The sequence below is a fragment of the Octopus bimaculoides genome, chromosome 1 (assembly GCF_046866305.1).
Source record: "Octopus bimaculoides isolate indiv1 chromosome 1, ASM4686630v1, whole genome shotgun sequence".
NCBI lineage: Eukaryota > Metazoa > Mollusca > Cephalopoda > Octopoda > Octopodidae > Octopus > Octopus bimaculoides.
Window position 1 is genome coordinate 10519697 of NC_142928.1, and position 19898 is coordinate 10539594.

A 19898-nucleotide genomic window follows, 5' to 3' on the forward strand; every position below is an offset into this window, starting at 1 on the left:
ATTTATGATTTTTATTTCAGTAAAAGTATATTCAGAACTTGTACAGTGTTTCTGAAAATCAGGAATATATCTGCAATATATATTGATTTCAAATTTTGGCACAAAGCCAGAAAGTTTGGGGATCGGGCTAAGTTGATTACAGCAACCGCAGTGCTCTACTGGTATTTAATGTCATTTGACAGTTCTAATCTATATTTTACTACGGTCCGTTTAGAATTATTTTTTACATACTGTCGGTAATATGGTAAATTCAATTGTAGTAGCTTCAATTTAGCAGAATTTAATGCTCTATTTTGTTTGAGAATGCAGTATAGAATATTGTGAAATTTGCGCCTTTTCTAAAGCAAGAAATTGTGAAATATATATATATATATATATTTTTATATATATATATATATATATATATATATATCGTCAAAAGATTTTTATCACTTCCCAACAACAGTTATAGTATTGGTTTCAAATTTTGGCACAGTGTCAACAAGTTCGAGGGATTTAGTTAATTCCATCGACCCCAGTGTTCTACTGGTACTTGTTTCATCGACCCCAAAAGGATAACAGGCAAAGTCGACCTCGGTGAAATTTGAGCTCAGAGCTTAAGGACGGACGAAGAACCGCTAAGCATTTTCCCGGCGTGCTAACGATTCTACCAGCTCGCCGCCGCCATATATCTGCAATATATATTAGCAACAAAAGTCTCTGGTGCGTCAACCCATTTCAAAATATTTTTCGAAAGGCATGCGTATGTGGTTAAGAAGCTCACTTTGCAACCATGTGGTTTCGAGTTCAATCCCATTGCACGGTGCTTTCGGCAAGTGTCTTTTATTATAGCTTCCGGCCGACCAACGCCTTGTGAGTGGATCTGTGGAAGTTTGTGGAAGTACGTCGCATATGTGTGTGTGTGTGTGTGTGTGTGCGAGTGCGTGCGTGCGTGCGTGTTCGTGTGTGCGCACGCGCATATCTGTATGCATGTCATCCCCCACCAAGGCTTGACAACCAGTATTGGTTTGTTTTCGTCCACCTAACTTAGTGGTTTGGCAATATATGTACCAGACTTTAAAAAAATAAGTACTAGGGTTGATTTTCTCGACTAAGTCCTTCAAGGTGGTGCCCCAGCATGGGCGCAGTCCAATGACTAAAACAAGTACAAGATAAAATAAGATTATTCTTGGTTGTTTATTTTGTTGGTTGAGTTAAGCATTGCTTAACAATGTTTGCCTATCCTTGATACGGGTATTATTTTATTTTACTATCTTCTGTCTGATTAATTAAATGCATTATTTTAATTTTTTGTGCTTGTCATTACAAAAATGTAATTCCGTAAAAATAAAAACAATTTAATTTAAATGATTCGTTTGTATAAACATAAAACAATATCAAACAACGCATTTTATTTTGACAGATTTTTTTTTTTTAATTTAGAAAACATTCAGCTAAGAAAATAATACATCAATATCAAACATTTACTGATAATGAAAACAGGAAAGCTATTGTGTCCGACCAATTAATTAAAAATTCTTCAATTACATGGTTAATGATTTTGTTACTTTTCTAAGGACTTGAACAATAGGTTGGAAGCAGGTGGACGTATTTTCTTGCAGACTAGACACAGATTAGTTTGCACATTTCAATTACTGCCTAAATATATTGATATATTTCGAGTTCTATGAATAATTAACAAATTATTCGCTTAAATAATAATTGGCGTATTACACCGTTAACACATGAAAACATTTCATTCTGTAGATTTCGAATATGATTTTGAATAAAAATTGAAAACGTAAAAAATAATTAACATTATAACTGGGCGCTTAAACAATTAAAATTTTGGCAATTCTTCTGGATTATGAATACATTAAAATATACTCAGCATTACAACTGGTCTCTTAATTAAAACTGAAGTCATTTTGTTTTTGGATTATGAATACGTTAAAACTTAGTTAACCAGTTAACCAGTATGTATCAATAGAAATTGTTAGTTAAAACTTAGTTAACCAATAGAAATTGAAACAATTCTTCTGGGTCATAATTAACTTTGCTGCTACTGTCTTTATCAAAAATATTTGTTTTAGCTTCTTGAACGAGACTTTTCTTGGAATATTTTGATTTTGAAGCACCCAATGAATATCCAGATGAATATGTGTAAAAGAAATTAGAATTTCTTTGTATAGCACAGACCATACACAATAAATATAGTAGTTTAGCTGTCTCTTGCAAGCGAGTATGACCAAATAGCTTGAACCATGCTTTTCGCTAATTTTGGTGTTGTGTCTGTGCAGTCATGATCAGACATGGACACTCTCTCGTCTCTTTCACTTTGGACAGTGTGGACATGACTCCTGAAAGGTGTAAGAGTACACCAGCAATTAGGCTGGAACTTATTTTCAGCTGGGTAAACAAGAACAACGTGAAATGAAGTGCTTTGCTCAAAGACAACGCATCGCTCTGTCCAAAAATTGAATCTACTAACTTGTAATTATGAACCCAATATTCTAACGCTTTGATTAGCGCCTACACGAGAAGGGAAATATAGTAGAGTTCCTTTTTGTAGTTTTATGTCAGCCTGAGAGCAAATAAAATATTGATTTCTAAAATGGCATAAAGCTACCAAACAATCGATTAAATTCATCCATGGATATCACTATTGCTCATCCTATTGAGTTCAGAAGAAACAGAAGCTAAAGTCAAGACCAAAATTCGAATCCCAAGGCATTGTGCTAAACGAACGTTTACGAATCTATCAATCTGTGAAACCAATACAATAATTACTAATTTCAAAATGATTGAAGTAAAATGAATTGTAATAATTTTCTGAACCTGGGGCACAGAACTTGTCTTAATTTGATTTGCTGAAGGCGGCGAACAGGCAGGATCGTTAGCGCGCTGGATAAAATGCTTAGCGACATTTCTTCCAGTTCTTTACATTCTAAGTTCAAATCCCGTCGGGGACAACTTTGTCTTTAATCCTTTTGAGGTCGATAAACTAAGTACCGGTCGAGTAGCGGTGTTGATGTAACCACCTAGCGCCCTCTCCGCAAAAAGTGCCGACCTTGTACTAAAATTCAAAACAATTTGATTTACTGGAATTACAATATGCCAGAGAAAAAGCAATCACCAGTATTTAATATTCTTCTTTGTTTTGTTTTTGCAGGTGGTTGAACTACTTCTTGACAGATGCAACTCCACAACTATTCATGAAGCACTCTTGCAAGCTATCAGTGCTGGTCACGAAAATATAGCTGAAACCATTCTGAAACATCCCAAATATAAAGACATCAAAAGAGAGAATAAACGTTTTGGAGAAACAGACTACTTCTACAACCAGACAAGTGAAGATTCACCATTTTCCTCCGATATTACACCGCTTATTTTAGCAGCAGAACGTAACCAGTTTGAAATAGTTCAACTATTGTTATTAAGAGGTGACACTATTCAGAAACCGCACCACTATTACTGCGCATGTCAGGAATGTAATAATAAGTTGCAGTTTGACCAATTGAGACTTGCCAAAACAAGGCTCAATGCATACCGGGGTTTAGCAAGTGGTGCATACATATCCTTATCGAGTAAGGATCCGGTTCTCACTGCATTTGAACTCGCTCAAGAATTAAGAGATGTAGCACGGGTCGAGAAATATTTCAAGGTAAATTATTTATTATATTGTATTATTCAGTTTTATATTTAAGAGACGAGGAATTATGTACATTAAAGTGACGGATATTTGTCCTCATCTTGTTTGTTGTTAACACAACGTTTCGGCTGATACACCCTCCAGCCTTCATCAGGTGTCTTGGGGAAATTTTGAACCTGGGTTCTCATTCCCAAGGTATTTTTCGATGTTGTTATTATTACTATTATTATTATTATTATTATTATTATTATTATTATTATTATTCAGGTCACTGCCTGGAATCGAACTCGGAAATTTTGGGGTTAGTAGCCCGCTCTCTTGACCACATACGTACATGTGTGTAAAAATATTAACGAGTGCGTGCGTTACATATTTTCCTATACACACATACACACACATATATACGCACACGTATATGTAAATATATATATGTGTGTGTGTGTGTGTGCGGTTAACTTAGCACACTTTTATCAGAAATGATTACTAAATCAAACGGCTTTTACGAAATATCACCCGCATGGTATACAGCTATAAACCAGAACCGGTGCCCCTGTTTATTGCTCGACTTGGTAGCAGACGCTGATAAATATGGCATACGTTGTGTTAACAACAAACAAGATGAAGACAAATATCCGTCATTTGTAAATAATGTAAATAATGTATATTGTGTTATTGTTTGTCATTGTTGTATTTGTTGATGAAGCGGCGAGCTGGCAGAGTTGTTAGTGAACCGGACAAAATGCTTAATGTCATTTTTTTCCGGCCCTATACACCAGAACTTCAAATTCTGCAGGGATCGATTTCACCTTTCAGTCTTTTGGAATTAATAAAATAGGTACCAGTTGAACACTGGGGTCGATGTAATCGATTTAATCACTCCTTTAAAAATTACTGCCCTTGTGGCAAAATTTTAAATCATTATTTTGTAGTTGTTGTTGTTGACTAGTTTCAGGTGAGACATAACACACAAGACCTATGGACAACGAGACAGCATCATCCGCTTTTTTCGGGCTTTACCTATCCAAGACAAATTTAGCAAGCGTTTTGGATATTTCATATTCAAACACTAAACAGTATCCACGGTCATTACATATCCAAAACTATAATATCTTTGAACATTACAAACAATATTGTTGGATATTACATATGTCAGACTATAAATAATATCTCTGAACATTACAAACAATATTGTTGGTTACTACATATGCCAGACTATAAATAATATCTTCGAACATTACAAACAATATTGTTGGTTATTACATATGCCAGACTATAAATAATATCTTCGAATATGCCAGACTATAAATAATATCTGTGGATATTACATAAGCCAGACTACGTTAATATACTTAGACATAACATATCTAAGCCTACATTAGCGAAGCTTCCCCTGTCTCTTCAAAACAGTAGGGCGTGATTTAAGAGAGATTTATCAGCGTCTGCTACCAAGTCGAGCAATAAACAGGGGCACCGGTTCTGGTTTATAGCTGTATACCATGCGGGTGATATTTCGTAAAAGCCGTTTGATTTAGTAATCATTTCTGATAAAAGTGTGCTAAGTTAACCGCATACTATAGAAAAGCTTAACTTAGATTCTTTTAAGACGTTATCTGTCTAGCAAAGCTGCAGGAGGTTGAGGAGTTCGACTTAAGTGTACTCGGCAAGAGGCAAGTATTGTTCATGAAAGCTATTGAATGGCATCCTGAATGGAATTTTAAACACTTTTCCAAGCTCTCTCTATGGACTTGTCTGTCTGTCTCTCTCTCTCTCTCTCTCTCTCCCCCTCTCTCTCTCTCTCCATGTAGGTATGAGTATATATGTATGGGGTGTTGTTTTAGTATACACACTCACACACACATATATATACACACATACATATATATTTACATATATTTGCGTGTATATATATGTGTGTGTGTGTCTGTGTGTATAGGAAAATATGTGACGCACGCACTCGTTAACTTTTTTACCTATATATATATACATACACACATATATGTATGTATGTATGTATGTGTAACTGCTACATTTTCTTTTGCTATGAGTGAAATAAACCTTTTCCCTCTTCATTCTATTTCCTCAATTTATATATAGATTATATATATATATAAAAAGATTTCTTTAAAATGATAAACGGATAAATCAAATTTTCTTTACGATAATCGTATTTGATTTCGTCGCTATCAGACTGTGGCACACTTCTTTATTCGCTCAAACTGCAAATAAAATAATTATATCAAATATAGAACTCCTTCATAAAAGTATCCATTCAAATAATAACATGCGCTGAATATGCTTGTGTGAAAAAATATGTATGTCTGAGTGTGTGTGTATATATATATATGTGTTTGTGTGTGTGGAGAGGGAGACAGAGACACACGGAACATCTGAAGTGAAAAATATAGGGTGAGATCTTTAAACTACATAACGTGACCTCTGCATGACAGATCACAAAATCGCTAGAGGTCTGAAGTTGATGGGTGTGTGCGTGTGTGTACGTGTGCGCATGCATGTTTGTGTATGTATGCATGAATGTGTGCCTATATGCGCGTGTGTATATATATATATATATATATATATATATACATATGCAGAGAGAGAGAGAAACAGATACGTAGAGAGAGAGATAGACAGACAAACAGATAGATACTTATTCGCAAATATTATATATATATATTATATATTTACATATATATAATACATATATATATACGTATATATATATATATAGATATATATGAATATACATATATACAGATATATATGAATATACGTATATATATATACATATATATATACACATGCATATATATACATATATACACACACATAATATACATACATATATATACACACAATATACATACATATATATACCCATATCTATACATTATATACATACATATATATACGAATATATATATTTATGTATATAATATATATACGCATATATATATTACATACATACATATATATATATATATATATATATACGCATATATATTATATACATACACATATATATCATATGTATACACATATATCATATGTATACACATATATATATACATATATATTATATACATACACATATATATACATATATACATATATATATATACATACATATATTATATACATACATATATACATATATATTATATGCATACACATATATTTACATATATATTATATACATATATATTATATACATACACATATATTTACATATATATTATATACATATATATTATATACATACACATATATACATATATGTATTATATATATACATACATATATATATATTATATATATACACATACTCTTTTACTCTTTTACTTGTTTCAGTCTTTTGACTGTGGCCATGCTGGAGCACCGCCTTTAGTCGAGCAAATCGACCCCAGGACTTATTCTTTGGAAGCCTAGTACTTATTCTTTCGGTCTGTTTTGCCGAACCGCTAAGTTACGGGGACGTAAACACACCAGCATCGGTTGTCAAGCGATGTTCGGGGGACAAAGACAGACATACAAACACATACACACATACATATATATATATACATATATACGACAGGCTTCTTTCAGTTTCCGTCTACCAAATCCACTCACAAGGCATTGGTCGGCCCGAGGCTATAGTAGAAGGCACTTGCCCAAGATGCCACGCAGTGGGACTGAACCCGGGACCATGTGGTTTGTAAGCAAGCTACTTACCACATATATATATATATAGACATATATATATTATATAGAAATATTATAATAATAGGGAATTACAAAATCCGAACTCACAAGGAAATACAATTTTATAAAATATATATAAATACATATATATACTCATATATACATATATAAATACATATATACACATATATATATATACACATATACATTCACATATATATACACATATACATATATATACACACATATATATATATACACATATACATATATATACACATATATATATACATATATACATGCATATATACATATATATATATATATATACATATATACACATATACATATATACACATATATACATATACACATATATACACATATATGTATTGTATATATACATATATATATCATATGTATACGTATATATATTTATATATGCATTTATATATACGTATATATATATGTATATACTTATATATATTCTGATATATATTCTTGTATGTGTATATGTGTGTGTGTGTGTGTGACAGTTAAAGCATAAAATCACAAGTAAAACGTAATCTTTTTGACAGCCCAAGGCTATTCATTACCACTGAACTTAACTATGAATACATGTAACAAACAGCTGATCTGCTGTAGATAAAAGAAAGAAATGAAGGCACGAAATGTCAGCTTTGCTGGAAAAAAAATCTATTGAAGAGAAGAATATCAGGAGCCAAGTCACGTGATACTAGATGCTAAATTTGCTCAAGAATTTTAGTTTCAAAGAGTAAAAAAAGAAAATATTGCGAGCTTTTTTGCTTCTTGCTTTTCTTGTGCGTTAAGATGAAGTTTGTTTCTCTTGTATATGTGTTTATTGTTTGTTCTGATCCTCAAAGTGTCAAATAATTGTAAAATATGTCATTAGATGAGGAATAATGAATCTATTTTTAATAACTGCGAACCCCCACGTAAACACATGCAGATAGCTAGCCAGCTAGTCAGTTAGTTTTTCAGTTATAATATCTATCTATATAGATAAGATAGATAGATAAGATAGATGGATAGATAACTTTCTTTATTGGCCACACAGGGATGAACACAGAGGGGACAAATACAAATGGAGAGCTTTTCTTTACGAAAATGAAAAAGAAAAAGGGGTAAAAAGAGAAAATATGTAAAATTCCGATCAAAAGGGATCGTGTATCACAGAAGAATTTTTAAAATGTAAGAAGCAAGATTAGGTTTATCCGTGGAAAGAAAATCCTACGGAAAAGACCACGGTAACTCAGGCAGGGAGGGAATAAACACATGAGAGCAAAGTGCTCTCTCTCTCTCTCTCTCTCTCTCTCTTTTCGATTTACAGAATCATGCTCAAAGTGGTTTCGTCACCCGCACGCACTATCCTTGCTACATTCACCCACCTTTTTTTTTTTTTTGAAACTTTCAGGAGACAAAACTTGTCTCTCCATTCTCGCCTTCCTTTTCAAGTGGTACTTGAAAAAGTTGATGAGCGATTAGCCAGAGAAGTAAGTGTTTGTCTCTAATCCTTTCACTCGAGTCCACCATGGCCACCAGTACAATGAAGACTGCCTTGCTTTCCCGGTTGAGGGAAGGTGGTGGAGCAAGTTTCACGATAGACTCGGCCGACAGACGGACTCGTCCCACACGTGACAGCAGCCGTTCGGCATAAGCCCACAGGTCCAAAATGGTTGGACACTGCACGAGTACGTGCAGAACGGTTTCGTCGCTCTGACCACATCTCGGGCAAGTCGGTCCGGTGTGTCTCGAACCCTGCCTGTACAGCTTATCTTGAGCAGGTAATGCTTCTCGATAGCACTGCCAGGCCAGGGATCTTTGATGATAGTCCATAGGTCCCGGCCCGAAAGTTGTTCTGAACAGGCGGGTCAGGTGTTCCTCGTCGACGCCCAGATTCTGCCCGAGAACGTCGTCGCACCTCCACTCTATTAATCCTCTATAGAACGCCTTTGTGGAATTGAAGTCACACAAGTTTGGTCCCGGACGGCAGAGTTGCTTGAGAGCAAGGCGGCACTCCAGGTCCCATTCGCCTAGCTTCGGTCTCTGTTTGATCCACGACTGCAGTTCGGCCAAAGAGACGAGCTGCGAGATGGATGGATGGATGGATGGATGGATGGATGGATGGACGGACTTGACTGGAATAATTTGTGTATTCTACAGATTATTAATTGCATAAATTTTGTCAAGTCTTGATGAATGACATTACCTAGATAGGCGTTAAATAATACATATTTAGCCATTGCAACGGAGCAACTACACCTCCGAAATAACGATTTAGCTATAAAGCTAAATTTTCTTATCGTTGATTGCATAATAAATTCATTCGTTCTGAATACATTAATTTTAATCCACTTTTTTAATCTACTTCGTTATTGTGAATATTTTCATTATTATTGAAACTAATTTCAATATTGGTGGAAAATACATGTAATCATTTGTAAAGTTACTTGAAACAAGCCTTCCCCTTCCCATGATATACTGGTGTGCTGCAAAATACATGTCGTATTTAACGTATAACGTTGAAAGAATTGACGATAGTCTATGTTCTAATTATACTAAAAACTACGGCTTTAAGTCCAATATAATATATATGTCTAGTTTTTCAAAAGCTAGCGTTCAGTTTTGGGACACAAAAGTAAAGTTTTCTGGAGGCAAAATAGTGACAGATTTATTTTGCAAACCCACGTCATCCCACATTTACCTCCGTCGCTCCTCATCCACATTATATATCTCAGTCAAACCCGAAATCCTAAATTTAGAGCATAAAACGGATTTGTACTGATGTAGGGGATTACTGGAAACATGCAAATGCTTTTGTAGAACATTATGTCAAACGCGGTTGCAGTGAATCACGATTAAAGGAAATCGCAAATGACTTAGCTAAGATTAACAAGGAAAGTCAAACTTCCACGCATAATTTTACTGGAAGTTGGATTAGGACTCTACCACCTTCCTTTCGTAGGATTATTATCATTGTTATTGTTGCTGTTGTGAGAGCAGCATACACCATGAAGTGACACTAGAATCGTTAGCACCCCGGTTAAAATGCTTAGCGGCATTTCGTCCGTCTTTACGTTTCGAGTTAACATTCCACCGAGGACGACTTTGCCTTTCATCATTTGGGAGCGGTTAAAATGAGTAACAGTTGAGCATTGGGGTCAACTAAACCCCTCCCTGAAATTGTTGTCCTTGTGCCAAAATTTTAAATCAACACTATAAATGCAGCTCTGAAGTTATAAAATTCTGCTGAAGATATATATATGTGTGTGTGTGTATATACATATATATATATATATATATATATACACCTTAAAATGGTCCATCTTAGATTCTAGGACCAATTGCAAGCTTTGCCTAACGGAGGCGTTCTATATTTTAAAAGACAATTCTCCCACTCTACTTAATCGATATAACGAAGCGTTTAGCAACTGCAACCATTTAGGTTCTATCACAAGCAAAATTGCACAAACGATCACGCAACATAATCACACAACCCCCCCCCCCCCCCCCCCACAGGCAACCTATTCAACTTAGCAAAAACATCCATCTTTCACCATCTTTTGAATAGGATTATTTCCTTTCGATCATCTCACCACATATATACCACCAAATCTATTTCTTCTATTCTCAAATTCACAAGAACACCACCTACGCATACAGACTACGTCACTTCTTTCAATTCCTTTCCACCGTCTATAAATAGGCGTGGCAGTATCCTAAAATATGATACTACTAACTACCTTACCCACCCATCCCTTCCCTTTATCTCTGTCCTTGGTTTATCACTCATACCCCCACCACCTATATACTACACACACGCATTCCTTCCTACTCACTAGACCTTTTAACCTCATCCCCCTATTCCTCCTTCACTCTATATGCTCATCCCCTCTACCCTGTTAAGACCAACTGACCATAAATATATCGCTACCATCCTCCGCCTCTATCTCTCCTCTATCCCCTTTCACATTCTGTCTTCATGACTTGACCTAATTACCGCTCACTTTTCACTTGACTTGGCCATTCTTCAAGTAAACAAGTAAAAATCCATCGCAATATGGAATATATGTACCTCTGCTATCTATGCTATATCAACTTTCGCTCCAACATAAATTTCCGGATTATCCACACAAGGATTACTTTGCACAGATTTCTACACGAATATTCACCACTGGAATGAAACTACACTTCAAGTACTGTTCTCTCTTTTTTCAGCACATCACACTCTTTACCACTTCATACTAAAAATATCCGCCTATGGATATAATAATAGATTACTTGATTTTTTTCTGTCTCCGATGAAGGGAAGTACTGGATCTTCCCAGAAACAGCTGTAAGACTCTATCCATAAAATACTTCTCCAACCTTACCTTTGCTCTTTTTATCTTTTTGTTTTTATATATTTACATTATATATATATATATATATATATATATATATATATATATATATATATATATATATATAAATTTTTTTTGTTTTAGTCTCTTGCTTTAGAAAAGGCGCAAATTTCACAATATTCTATACTGCATTCCCAAACAATTTAATTCTGCTAAACTTAAGCTACTACAATTAAATTTACCATAACCTCTACAGAACGTAGAGAATAATTCTAAATGGACCGAAGTAAAATATAGATTGGAACTGTGAAATGGCATCAACAGCTTCTTTCGAGAAAATATGAGCATGAAAACTGCCATTTAAAACCTCATAATTACCTGGTTTAATATCTGCATAAGATATATTATCAATTTTACTGTTCCTAATTGTACACCTGACAAAAATAAAATAAGAAGAGAATCAAACGTTATCGATATTCCGATCTATTTCATTTAGAGGTCAATATATTTTATATCACAGAAGATAGTTTTACATATGCATGCAACCCATCAAGCAGTTTTTTTAATCGACAGAACAAACGCATACATACGCGCACATACACATATGCACACACTTGCACGCATATATGTATATATTTATATGTGTGTGAATCAGATGTGCATATATGTATATATGCATATTTATATAGGTGTGAGTATGAGAGTGTGTGTGGGTGTGAGTATGAGAGTGTGTGTGTGTGTGTGTGTGTGTGTGTGTGTGTGTGTGTGTGTGTGTGTGTGTGTGTCTGTGTGTGTGTGTGTGTGTGTGTGTGTGTGTGTGTGCGTGTATGCTCGTGCCTGTATGTGCATGCGCGCGCGTAATTTAGGCTATATATATCATTCTGAACTATTACGACTGTCTGATGAACAGTTACATGAAGCTTTTCGGCTTCAATAAAATAGTATGTGTATGTGTGTATAAATATATATATACATATACATGTGTGCGTATATATATATATATATATATATATATATATATATATATATATATATATATATATATAAATGTATGCATGTATATATTTATTTAGATATGTGTAAATGTTTGTGTGCGTGTGTGTGTGATATTATCTGCTGGAATTAAATAGTTTATGATACATATGTAATCTTGGGAAATGCTTCCTAAGTATATCAGTGCGAACCTCTAAATTGAAGAATGAATTAAACCAGAGTAACTTTCTCTTTTCTCACTTCGAGTTTGGAGTTGAAGCTTTCCTCTGTACACTCTAAATAATCTATAAAACCACTCCCCACTAGTACCCCGTTATAGTGACGTGTAACCAAGTAGAAAAATTAATTGTCCAGTGCTACATTGGTAATTCTGCTGCTGACATCTGGCTCTTGGTCTCCTGTTGTAGCCGAGATGGTGAATGGAGTGTCTATGAAGAGAAACAGCTTCCTCCTTGGGCTTGCTTTTTTCGAGGTCTAGAGATACGTGAAGGAAGTTGAGTTAAGCTGATGATGACAGGTATAACTTCTAATGAATTCGTTGAAGATGTAAGACTCTTCATGAAGTTATCTATTTTTATATTCTTTTATTTTTTTATTCATCTACTTGGAAGGTTTTAGTCGAACAAATTGACCCTAGGGCTTATTTCTTAAGCCAAGTACTTAGTCTATCATCTCTTTTGCCGAACCGCTAGGTTATAGGAACGTCAACACACGAACACTGACTGTCAAGCGGTGACCCGGGAACAGACAGACGCATTCATATATCTATCTATATATATATATATATATATATATATATATATATATACACACACACACACACCGGCCTTCTTTCAGTTTCCACTCACAAGGTTTTGGTCAACCCGAAGCTATAGAAGAAGACACATACTCAAGGTGCTACGCAGTGGGACTGAACCTGGAACCATGAGGTTAGGAAGCAATTTATAATATATATATATATATATATATATATATATATATATATATATATGTATGTACGGATGTATGTGTATGTATGCATGCATGAAGCAATTATCTTGTTTTATTAGCAAGATCTGCAGAAGTAAATTTGGGTTATCAAGGCATACGAAATGTCACAATAACAATCTCCAGCAATCTTTACAGTAAAACCAAACATTTACATGTCGTCTGTATTGAAATACTTGTAAATCTATTGCTGGACTAAAGAGCCATTTCCGGCCATATACATGTAGACAATCTCTAACCATTTTCTAGTATCTTTCTGTAAAGATAACGAAAGAATACCGTACGGGTACGTTTTGCTCAACAAAGACGGTGCAGTGTGGCTAAGGGAATTTGGCTGTTATTTCTAAAAGGACGAGTGCTACTGGAAAGGTTCCCTCGCCAACAAGTCCTGACCCTCGTGTAAAAAATTGCCAGAAAAAGTTTCCCTGTAAAATTTGGGGGACTGGAATTTCCCTGTGAAATTTAGCAGTGCGTGAAATTTCCGAGGGTTCCACTGCTAAATTTCACAGGGAAATTCCATTCATTTCTTTTGTATTTGTAAGCTGGTTTTTGCGCTCGTATGAGCACTTCGACTCACTACTGTGCTTGGCAGTTTATATCATTCGTCTCAATCTTTCTCTTTCATGAACTTTTGCATATATTTTCAACAGCATATCAAGTTATTTTATATGTATTCTTTTAATCAAAATTAAATAATTCGCCCACTCTTCATCCGCATCAAGAATATAACAATGATACATAATTTATATAATAATGATAGATAATATTCTCGTTGTGGGAATATTTGATGTAAATGGAATAATATCATTTCGTATGATAGCTATAAATAACTGCGTGACGTTTTCTATTGACAAAAAAGAAATTAAACGTAATTATAGTGCTACCGTAACTGTTTAGAATGAAAATCTGATGAGAACTCGACAGCTATATTGATTTGTTGGAACTTGAACTACTATCAGCTCCAAATGTCACAGTTATATATACATAGTTAATGCTCAGATTGGTTCTCTATTAAAAAAAAAATTGAAATTGATCCAACTGGCGAGTAATTAAGGCAACAGATTAAGTATATGGAGAAGAGACCGAGAGAGAAAATAAAACACTGTAAAATGAGAAATTTTTTTTCTCGTAACGTTAGGTGAATTCAAAAGTAATGTTATTAATGCCTATTTCTGTAATGTGAGTTCGATGATATTTTGATCATACAAAATGGTTTTAGTTTGTTAGTTTCTTATATAGGATTGATTACTGTAGGGGAGATGAGAGTGTGTGGGTGGGTGAGTATGTGTCTGTGTGTGTGTAATTAGTGCTACAGTTTCCACTTTCATAACAGACATCTTGTTTCTTTCAATTTCCTATCAATATCATTCTCCCTTTCTCGCCTACTCTCCCTCTCTCTCTCACTCCTCTCTTTATCCCCATCTCTCTCTCTCTCTCTCTCTCTCTCTCTTTCGTATTTCTTTCTTTCTCAGTATACACTTGCCCACATACTACACACGCATACATATATTTACGCATATGCAACAGTTGTGTGTGTATGTATATATATATATATATATATATATATATATATATATATATATATATATATATATATATGAAGTCACTAAAGTCAGCACCAGCATTGCTAGAAATAAGAGTCAAACCAACTCTTATCCACGGGAAAAGCACTTATCTACTAACTGACAAGGGAGACAACTCGTCGCAGCAAATGAGAGTGTCAGATCATCGATGATTTCGGATTAAATTAATCCTCATCAGTGACACTCCGTTGCCTAGGGTTAAGTTGAACTCGCCTTGTCAGTTTATAGAAAATACCACAGCAATCAGTGGCTGATTCGGCACGTGGCTAAGAATTGTTTTGACTGTTATTTCTAGCAAAACTGGTGCTGATTTACACCCTTGGTCACTTTACTAACGATTGTACTTGTGCCTCTCGGTTTTTAAATTGCGACTAGCCACCTCAATAACACACACACACACACACACACACACACACACACACACACACACACACATATATATATATATATATATATATATATATATATATATATATATTTCAAAATGTAACCACATGTGAATAGTTGCCGGGTTTTTTTCCCCTCCGTCTTCCTTTCCTATTAGACTTTCCTGTCTCCTCTTTCTGAAGAAGAGCTTTGCTCGAAACGTAAAACCACCTTTCTTTCCTTCTCTGAGCGTCTGCTAATACTTTACATGTACCACGTCCTCGCATTGTTGTTCTTTTTTGTGAGTTTGCTCTTCATTTTTGGGGGTTTCCGTCTGCCGTTACGTTCTGAGTTCAAATTCCGCCGAGGTCGACATTGCCTTTCATCCTTTCGGGGTCGAATAAATAAGTACCAGTTATGTACTGCGGTCGATGTAATAGACTCAATCCCTTTGTCTGTCCTTGTTTGTCCCCTCTGTGTTTAGCCCCCTGTGGACAATAAAGAAATATATATATATATTTATATATTCAGTGAAGGACTTTAAGAGCTGCTCAGAGAAGTATGTTCATCTCGAATAACTTCTAGCCCACTAGAAATATCACAGTGGGGTTACTGATAAGTATTCATATATTTTAGACCGCGCCCAAAGGAAAGTCACTTGCCTCTCTGACAGGAAGTCGCTCATCAATACATTCTAACCTGTTTTTCTGTTGCTGCTCTCCTCGGTGCAAGTTGCTGTACCCAGGTACTTCCGATTCACTTGTCTCTTCTCTCGTTATTCATATCATATTGGCACACAGTCTCTACCCCTACGCTGACTGCGCATCAACCACTGCGATCAGTAATTTCTTAGTAGATCGTGGGCCTTCATCTCCCTGTATGTGTCTTACCCCGAAGCCATCATCTAAAAGTTATTCAAGAATATTAACCGAGTCCATCTCACCGTTCTCAGGAGGGCCTGCTCAGGTCAGTGATACAGCCTCTTTCTCCAGTTTAAATCAATAAAAATACGTATATATATCAAAGTGAGAAAGGAGCAGTTATTTTTAAAGCTTACCATCTTTCCAACTCCTGGTATCGATCCTATTAAAACAGTAACATTCTCCCAAGAAATTTGGTTAAGATTTAGACAATATGAAATTCGTTTTTTTTTTCTTCTTCTTTTTACTTGTTCAATTATTGTTAAAGTATATAATCTTTAAACTAACTTCCACATCTCATGAAGTTCTTGTGTGAATTAAAGTTCCTCTATCAGAGTCGTCGCTATCACGATTATCCTCAATCTCGTATCCGTCGAGCTCAGCCCTCACATTCAACCCTAATGTGGAAAAGGACTTGTTCAAGATTACTTTCTTTCAAGAGTCGCAAAAATAGAAAATATTAGATATCGTTTACTTGCTTCAGTCATTAGACTTCACTCATTAGACTTCACTCATTAGACTGGAGCACCGCTTTGAAGAAAATTTAGTCGAATGAATCGACTACAGTATTTTTTTTTTAGCCTAGTATTTATTTTATCGGTTTTTTTTTTTTGGAGGGGGCGAATCGCTAATTTACGGAATTACGGAGATGTAAACACACTAACATGGGTTGCCAAGTGGTGATAGGAGACAAACGCAGACACAAAGGCACAAACTACGAGTAAAATATTAGCCAATGAGGAAACTTTTATTAGATGATCAACCTTCTAGAAATAGCAGCCCCAATATGAAAGCATATTAGATTATGAAATTTTATAAGACTTGAGAAATGACAAGGTGGTAAAAAAAGAAACTTTTATCATTTTTTTTTCGCTCGGAACTGATCAAGACCCAAACAACAAGAGCGACGACGACTGTCTTGCTGACTCGGCCTGAATTTCAGTCTTTGTTAGGTCACTTACTGTTAAATAGTTTAAAAAACAAAATATTTAGGTAAATATTTTCTTAATTAAAAGATAGCTTTAAGAAAGCAAAGTTTTGTCTCATTAGTTTCAGTTGAAGTGTCAGAATTTGTATTTAATTAAGCTTTAATTAAGATGGTTTTGTGTTTTTCTTTCTATAATTTTATTTGTTGTTTTTACTTTAGCACATATATATATTTTATATTATATTTATATATTGTTGGCACTCCGTCGCTTACGACGTTGAGAGTTCCAGTTGATCCGATCAACGGAACAGCCTGCTCGTGAAATTAACGTGCAAGTGGCTGAGCACTCCACAGACACGTGTACCTTTAACGTAGTTCTCGGGGAGATTGAGCGTGACACAGTGTGACAAGGCTGGCCCCTTTGAAATACAGGTACAACAGAAAGAGGAAGAAAGAGTGAGAGAAAGTTGTGGTGGAAGAGTACAGCAGGGTTCGCCACCATCCCCTGCCGGAGCCTCTAGGTGTTTTCGCTCAATAAACACTCACAACGCCCGGTCTGGGAATCGAAACCGCGATCCTATGACCGCGAGTCCGCTGCCATAACCACTGGGCCATTGCGCCTCAACATATATATATATATATATATATATATATATATATATATATATATATATATATATATATATATATATATATATATATATATATATATATATATATATATATATATATATATATATATATATATATATATATATATATATATATATATATATATATATATATATATATATATATATATATATATATATATATATATATATATATATATATATATATATATATATATATATATATATATATATATATATATATATATATATATATATATATATATATATATATATATATATATATATATATATATATATATAATTTTGAATTAGCACGAAGCATAAGGATGCAAAAAAGCATCTAAGAGCTTCGTGCTAATTTTAAATTTATAGCTATATAATGCTATTAAACCTGTGAACCGCTTATGTTACTGCTGTTGATATTATCAATTAAAAATATTCACCACATCGTGCAATTTCGAAGGGAGCTATTATTATTAAGGCAGCGAGCTGGCAGAAACGTTAGCACGCCGGGCGAAATACTTAGCGGTATTTCATCTGTCTTTACATTATGAGTTCAAATTCCACCGAGGTCGACTTTGCTATTCATCCTTTCGGGGTCGATAAATTAAGTACCAGTTGCGTACTCGGGTCGATTTAATCGACTGACCTCCTCCCCCAAAATTTCGGGCCTTGTGCCTAGAGTAGAAAACATCATCATTATTATTATTATTATTATTATTATTATTATTTGATGAAATCTCTTAGCTTATTTTGCTGGGTATCAAGGAAAGTGTCTGCTGTCCATAGCCAACAGACTAAGGTAACACTTGTTTACTGGTCATGCTTCAAAAACCCTGCAAAGAAATCTTGCAGTTCCATCTGTACCAATCTTTTTCAGCTATGTTGATAGTTTAGTGCCGATACTTCCAAGCGCGCCAGTTACTATTGGTATCACGTCTACTCTCCTCATTGAACACAATCTTGGTATTTCCCCCTTCGAATCGTAGTTGTTCTTCTTTGATCCTGTTGTCACCGGGACATACTGTGTCGTTTATCATGCATGTTCTTTCGTTCTTTATTCACCACAACAATGTCCGGTTTCCGATGTCTGTTCCGATGATCGCACTGAATTACTGCATCTCACAGGATTTTGCAATTCTCGTTCTCGGTGACTCCTTCTGGGGTTTTCTCATACCACGTCTTTGCTCTTTGTAGGCCGTGATTTCCACAGATCTCTCAACGGATCATTCTTGCCACATTGACATGTCTTTTATATTCGTGCTGTGCCAATTTCGGGCATTCGCTAACGATGTGCCATACCATTTCACCCCTCTCACCACACATTCTGCATTTGTTGCTGTCCGTAGTGTTGCCACATAGTTAGTCCTTAACGCTTGTTCTTGTGCTACGAATATAAGTGCTTCTGTCTCTATCTTCAGGTCACTTCTCCTCACTCTATATCTGTCTTGGCGTTCGTATCTCATGCAAAACTGACCGTATATTTTTTCTCCTTCCATGTTGTTCCTTCTTTTGTGTTTTTTTTCCTCTCTTTACACAATTATCAGTTTTAATGACGCCGGACATCTTCACACGTTTCAACAATGATTCCACGGTATCTTTAACATATTATTATTGCTGTTATTATTATTATTATTATTATTATTATTTATTAAGGCAAAATGCTTAGCGGTGTTTCGCCCGTCTTTACGTTCTGAGTTCAAATTCCACCGAAATCAACTTTACCTTTCGAGGTCGATAAAATAAGTACTAGTTGGGAATCGGGATCGACGTGTTCAACTAGCCACCTTTCCCCAATATTACAGGC

The 19898-nt window shown here is 35.0% G+C and overlaps 1 protein-coding gene across 3 annotated transcripts in view; it reads left to right on the forward strand.

Annotated features, from left to right (window-relative positions):
• LOC106878508 (short transient receptor potential channel 7) overlaps positions 1-19898 on the forward strand; it is a 651584-nt gene that overhangs the window by 591780 nt on the left and 39906 nt on the right. For all 3 annotated transcript variants that reach the window (XM_089348483.1, XM_089348479.1, XM_089348484.1), the window contains exon 4: positions 3152-3643. In XM_089348483.1, the coding sequence (XP_089204609.1) occupies positions 3152-3643 (492 nt within the window). The remainder of the gene's footprint in view (positions 1-3151; positions 3644-19898) is intronic.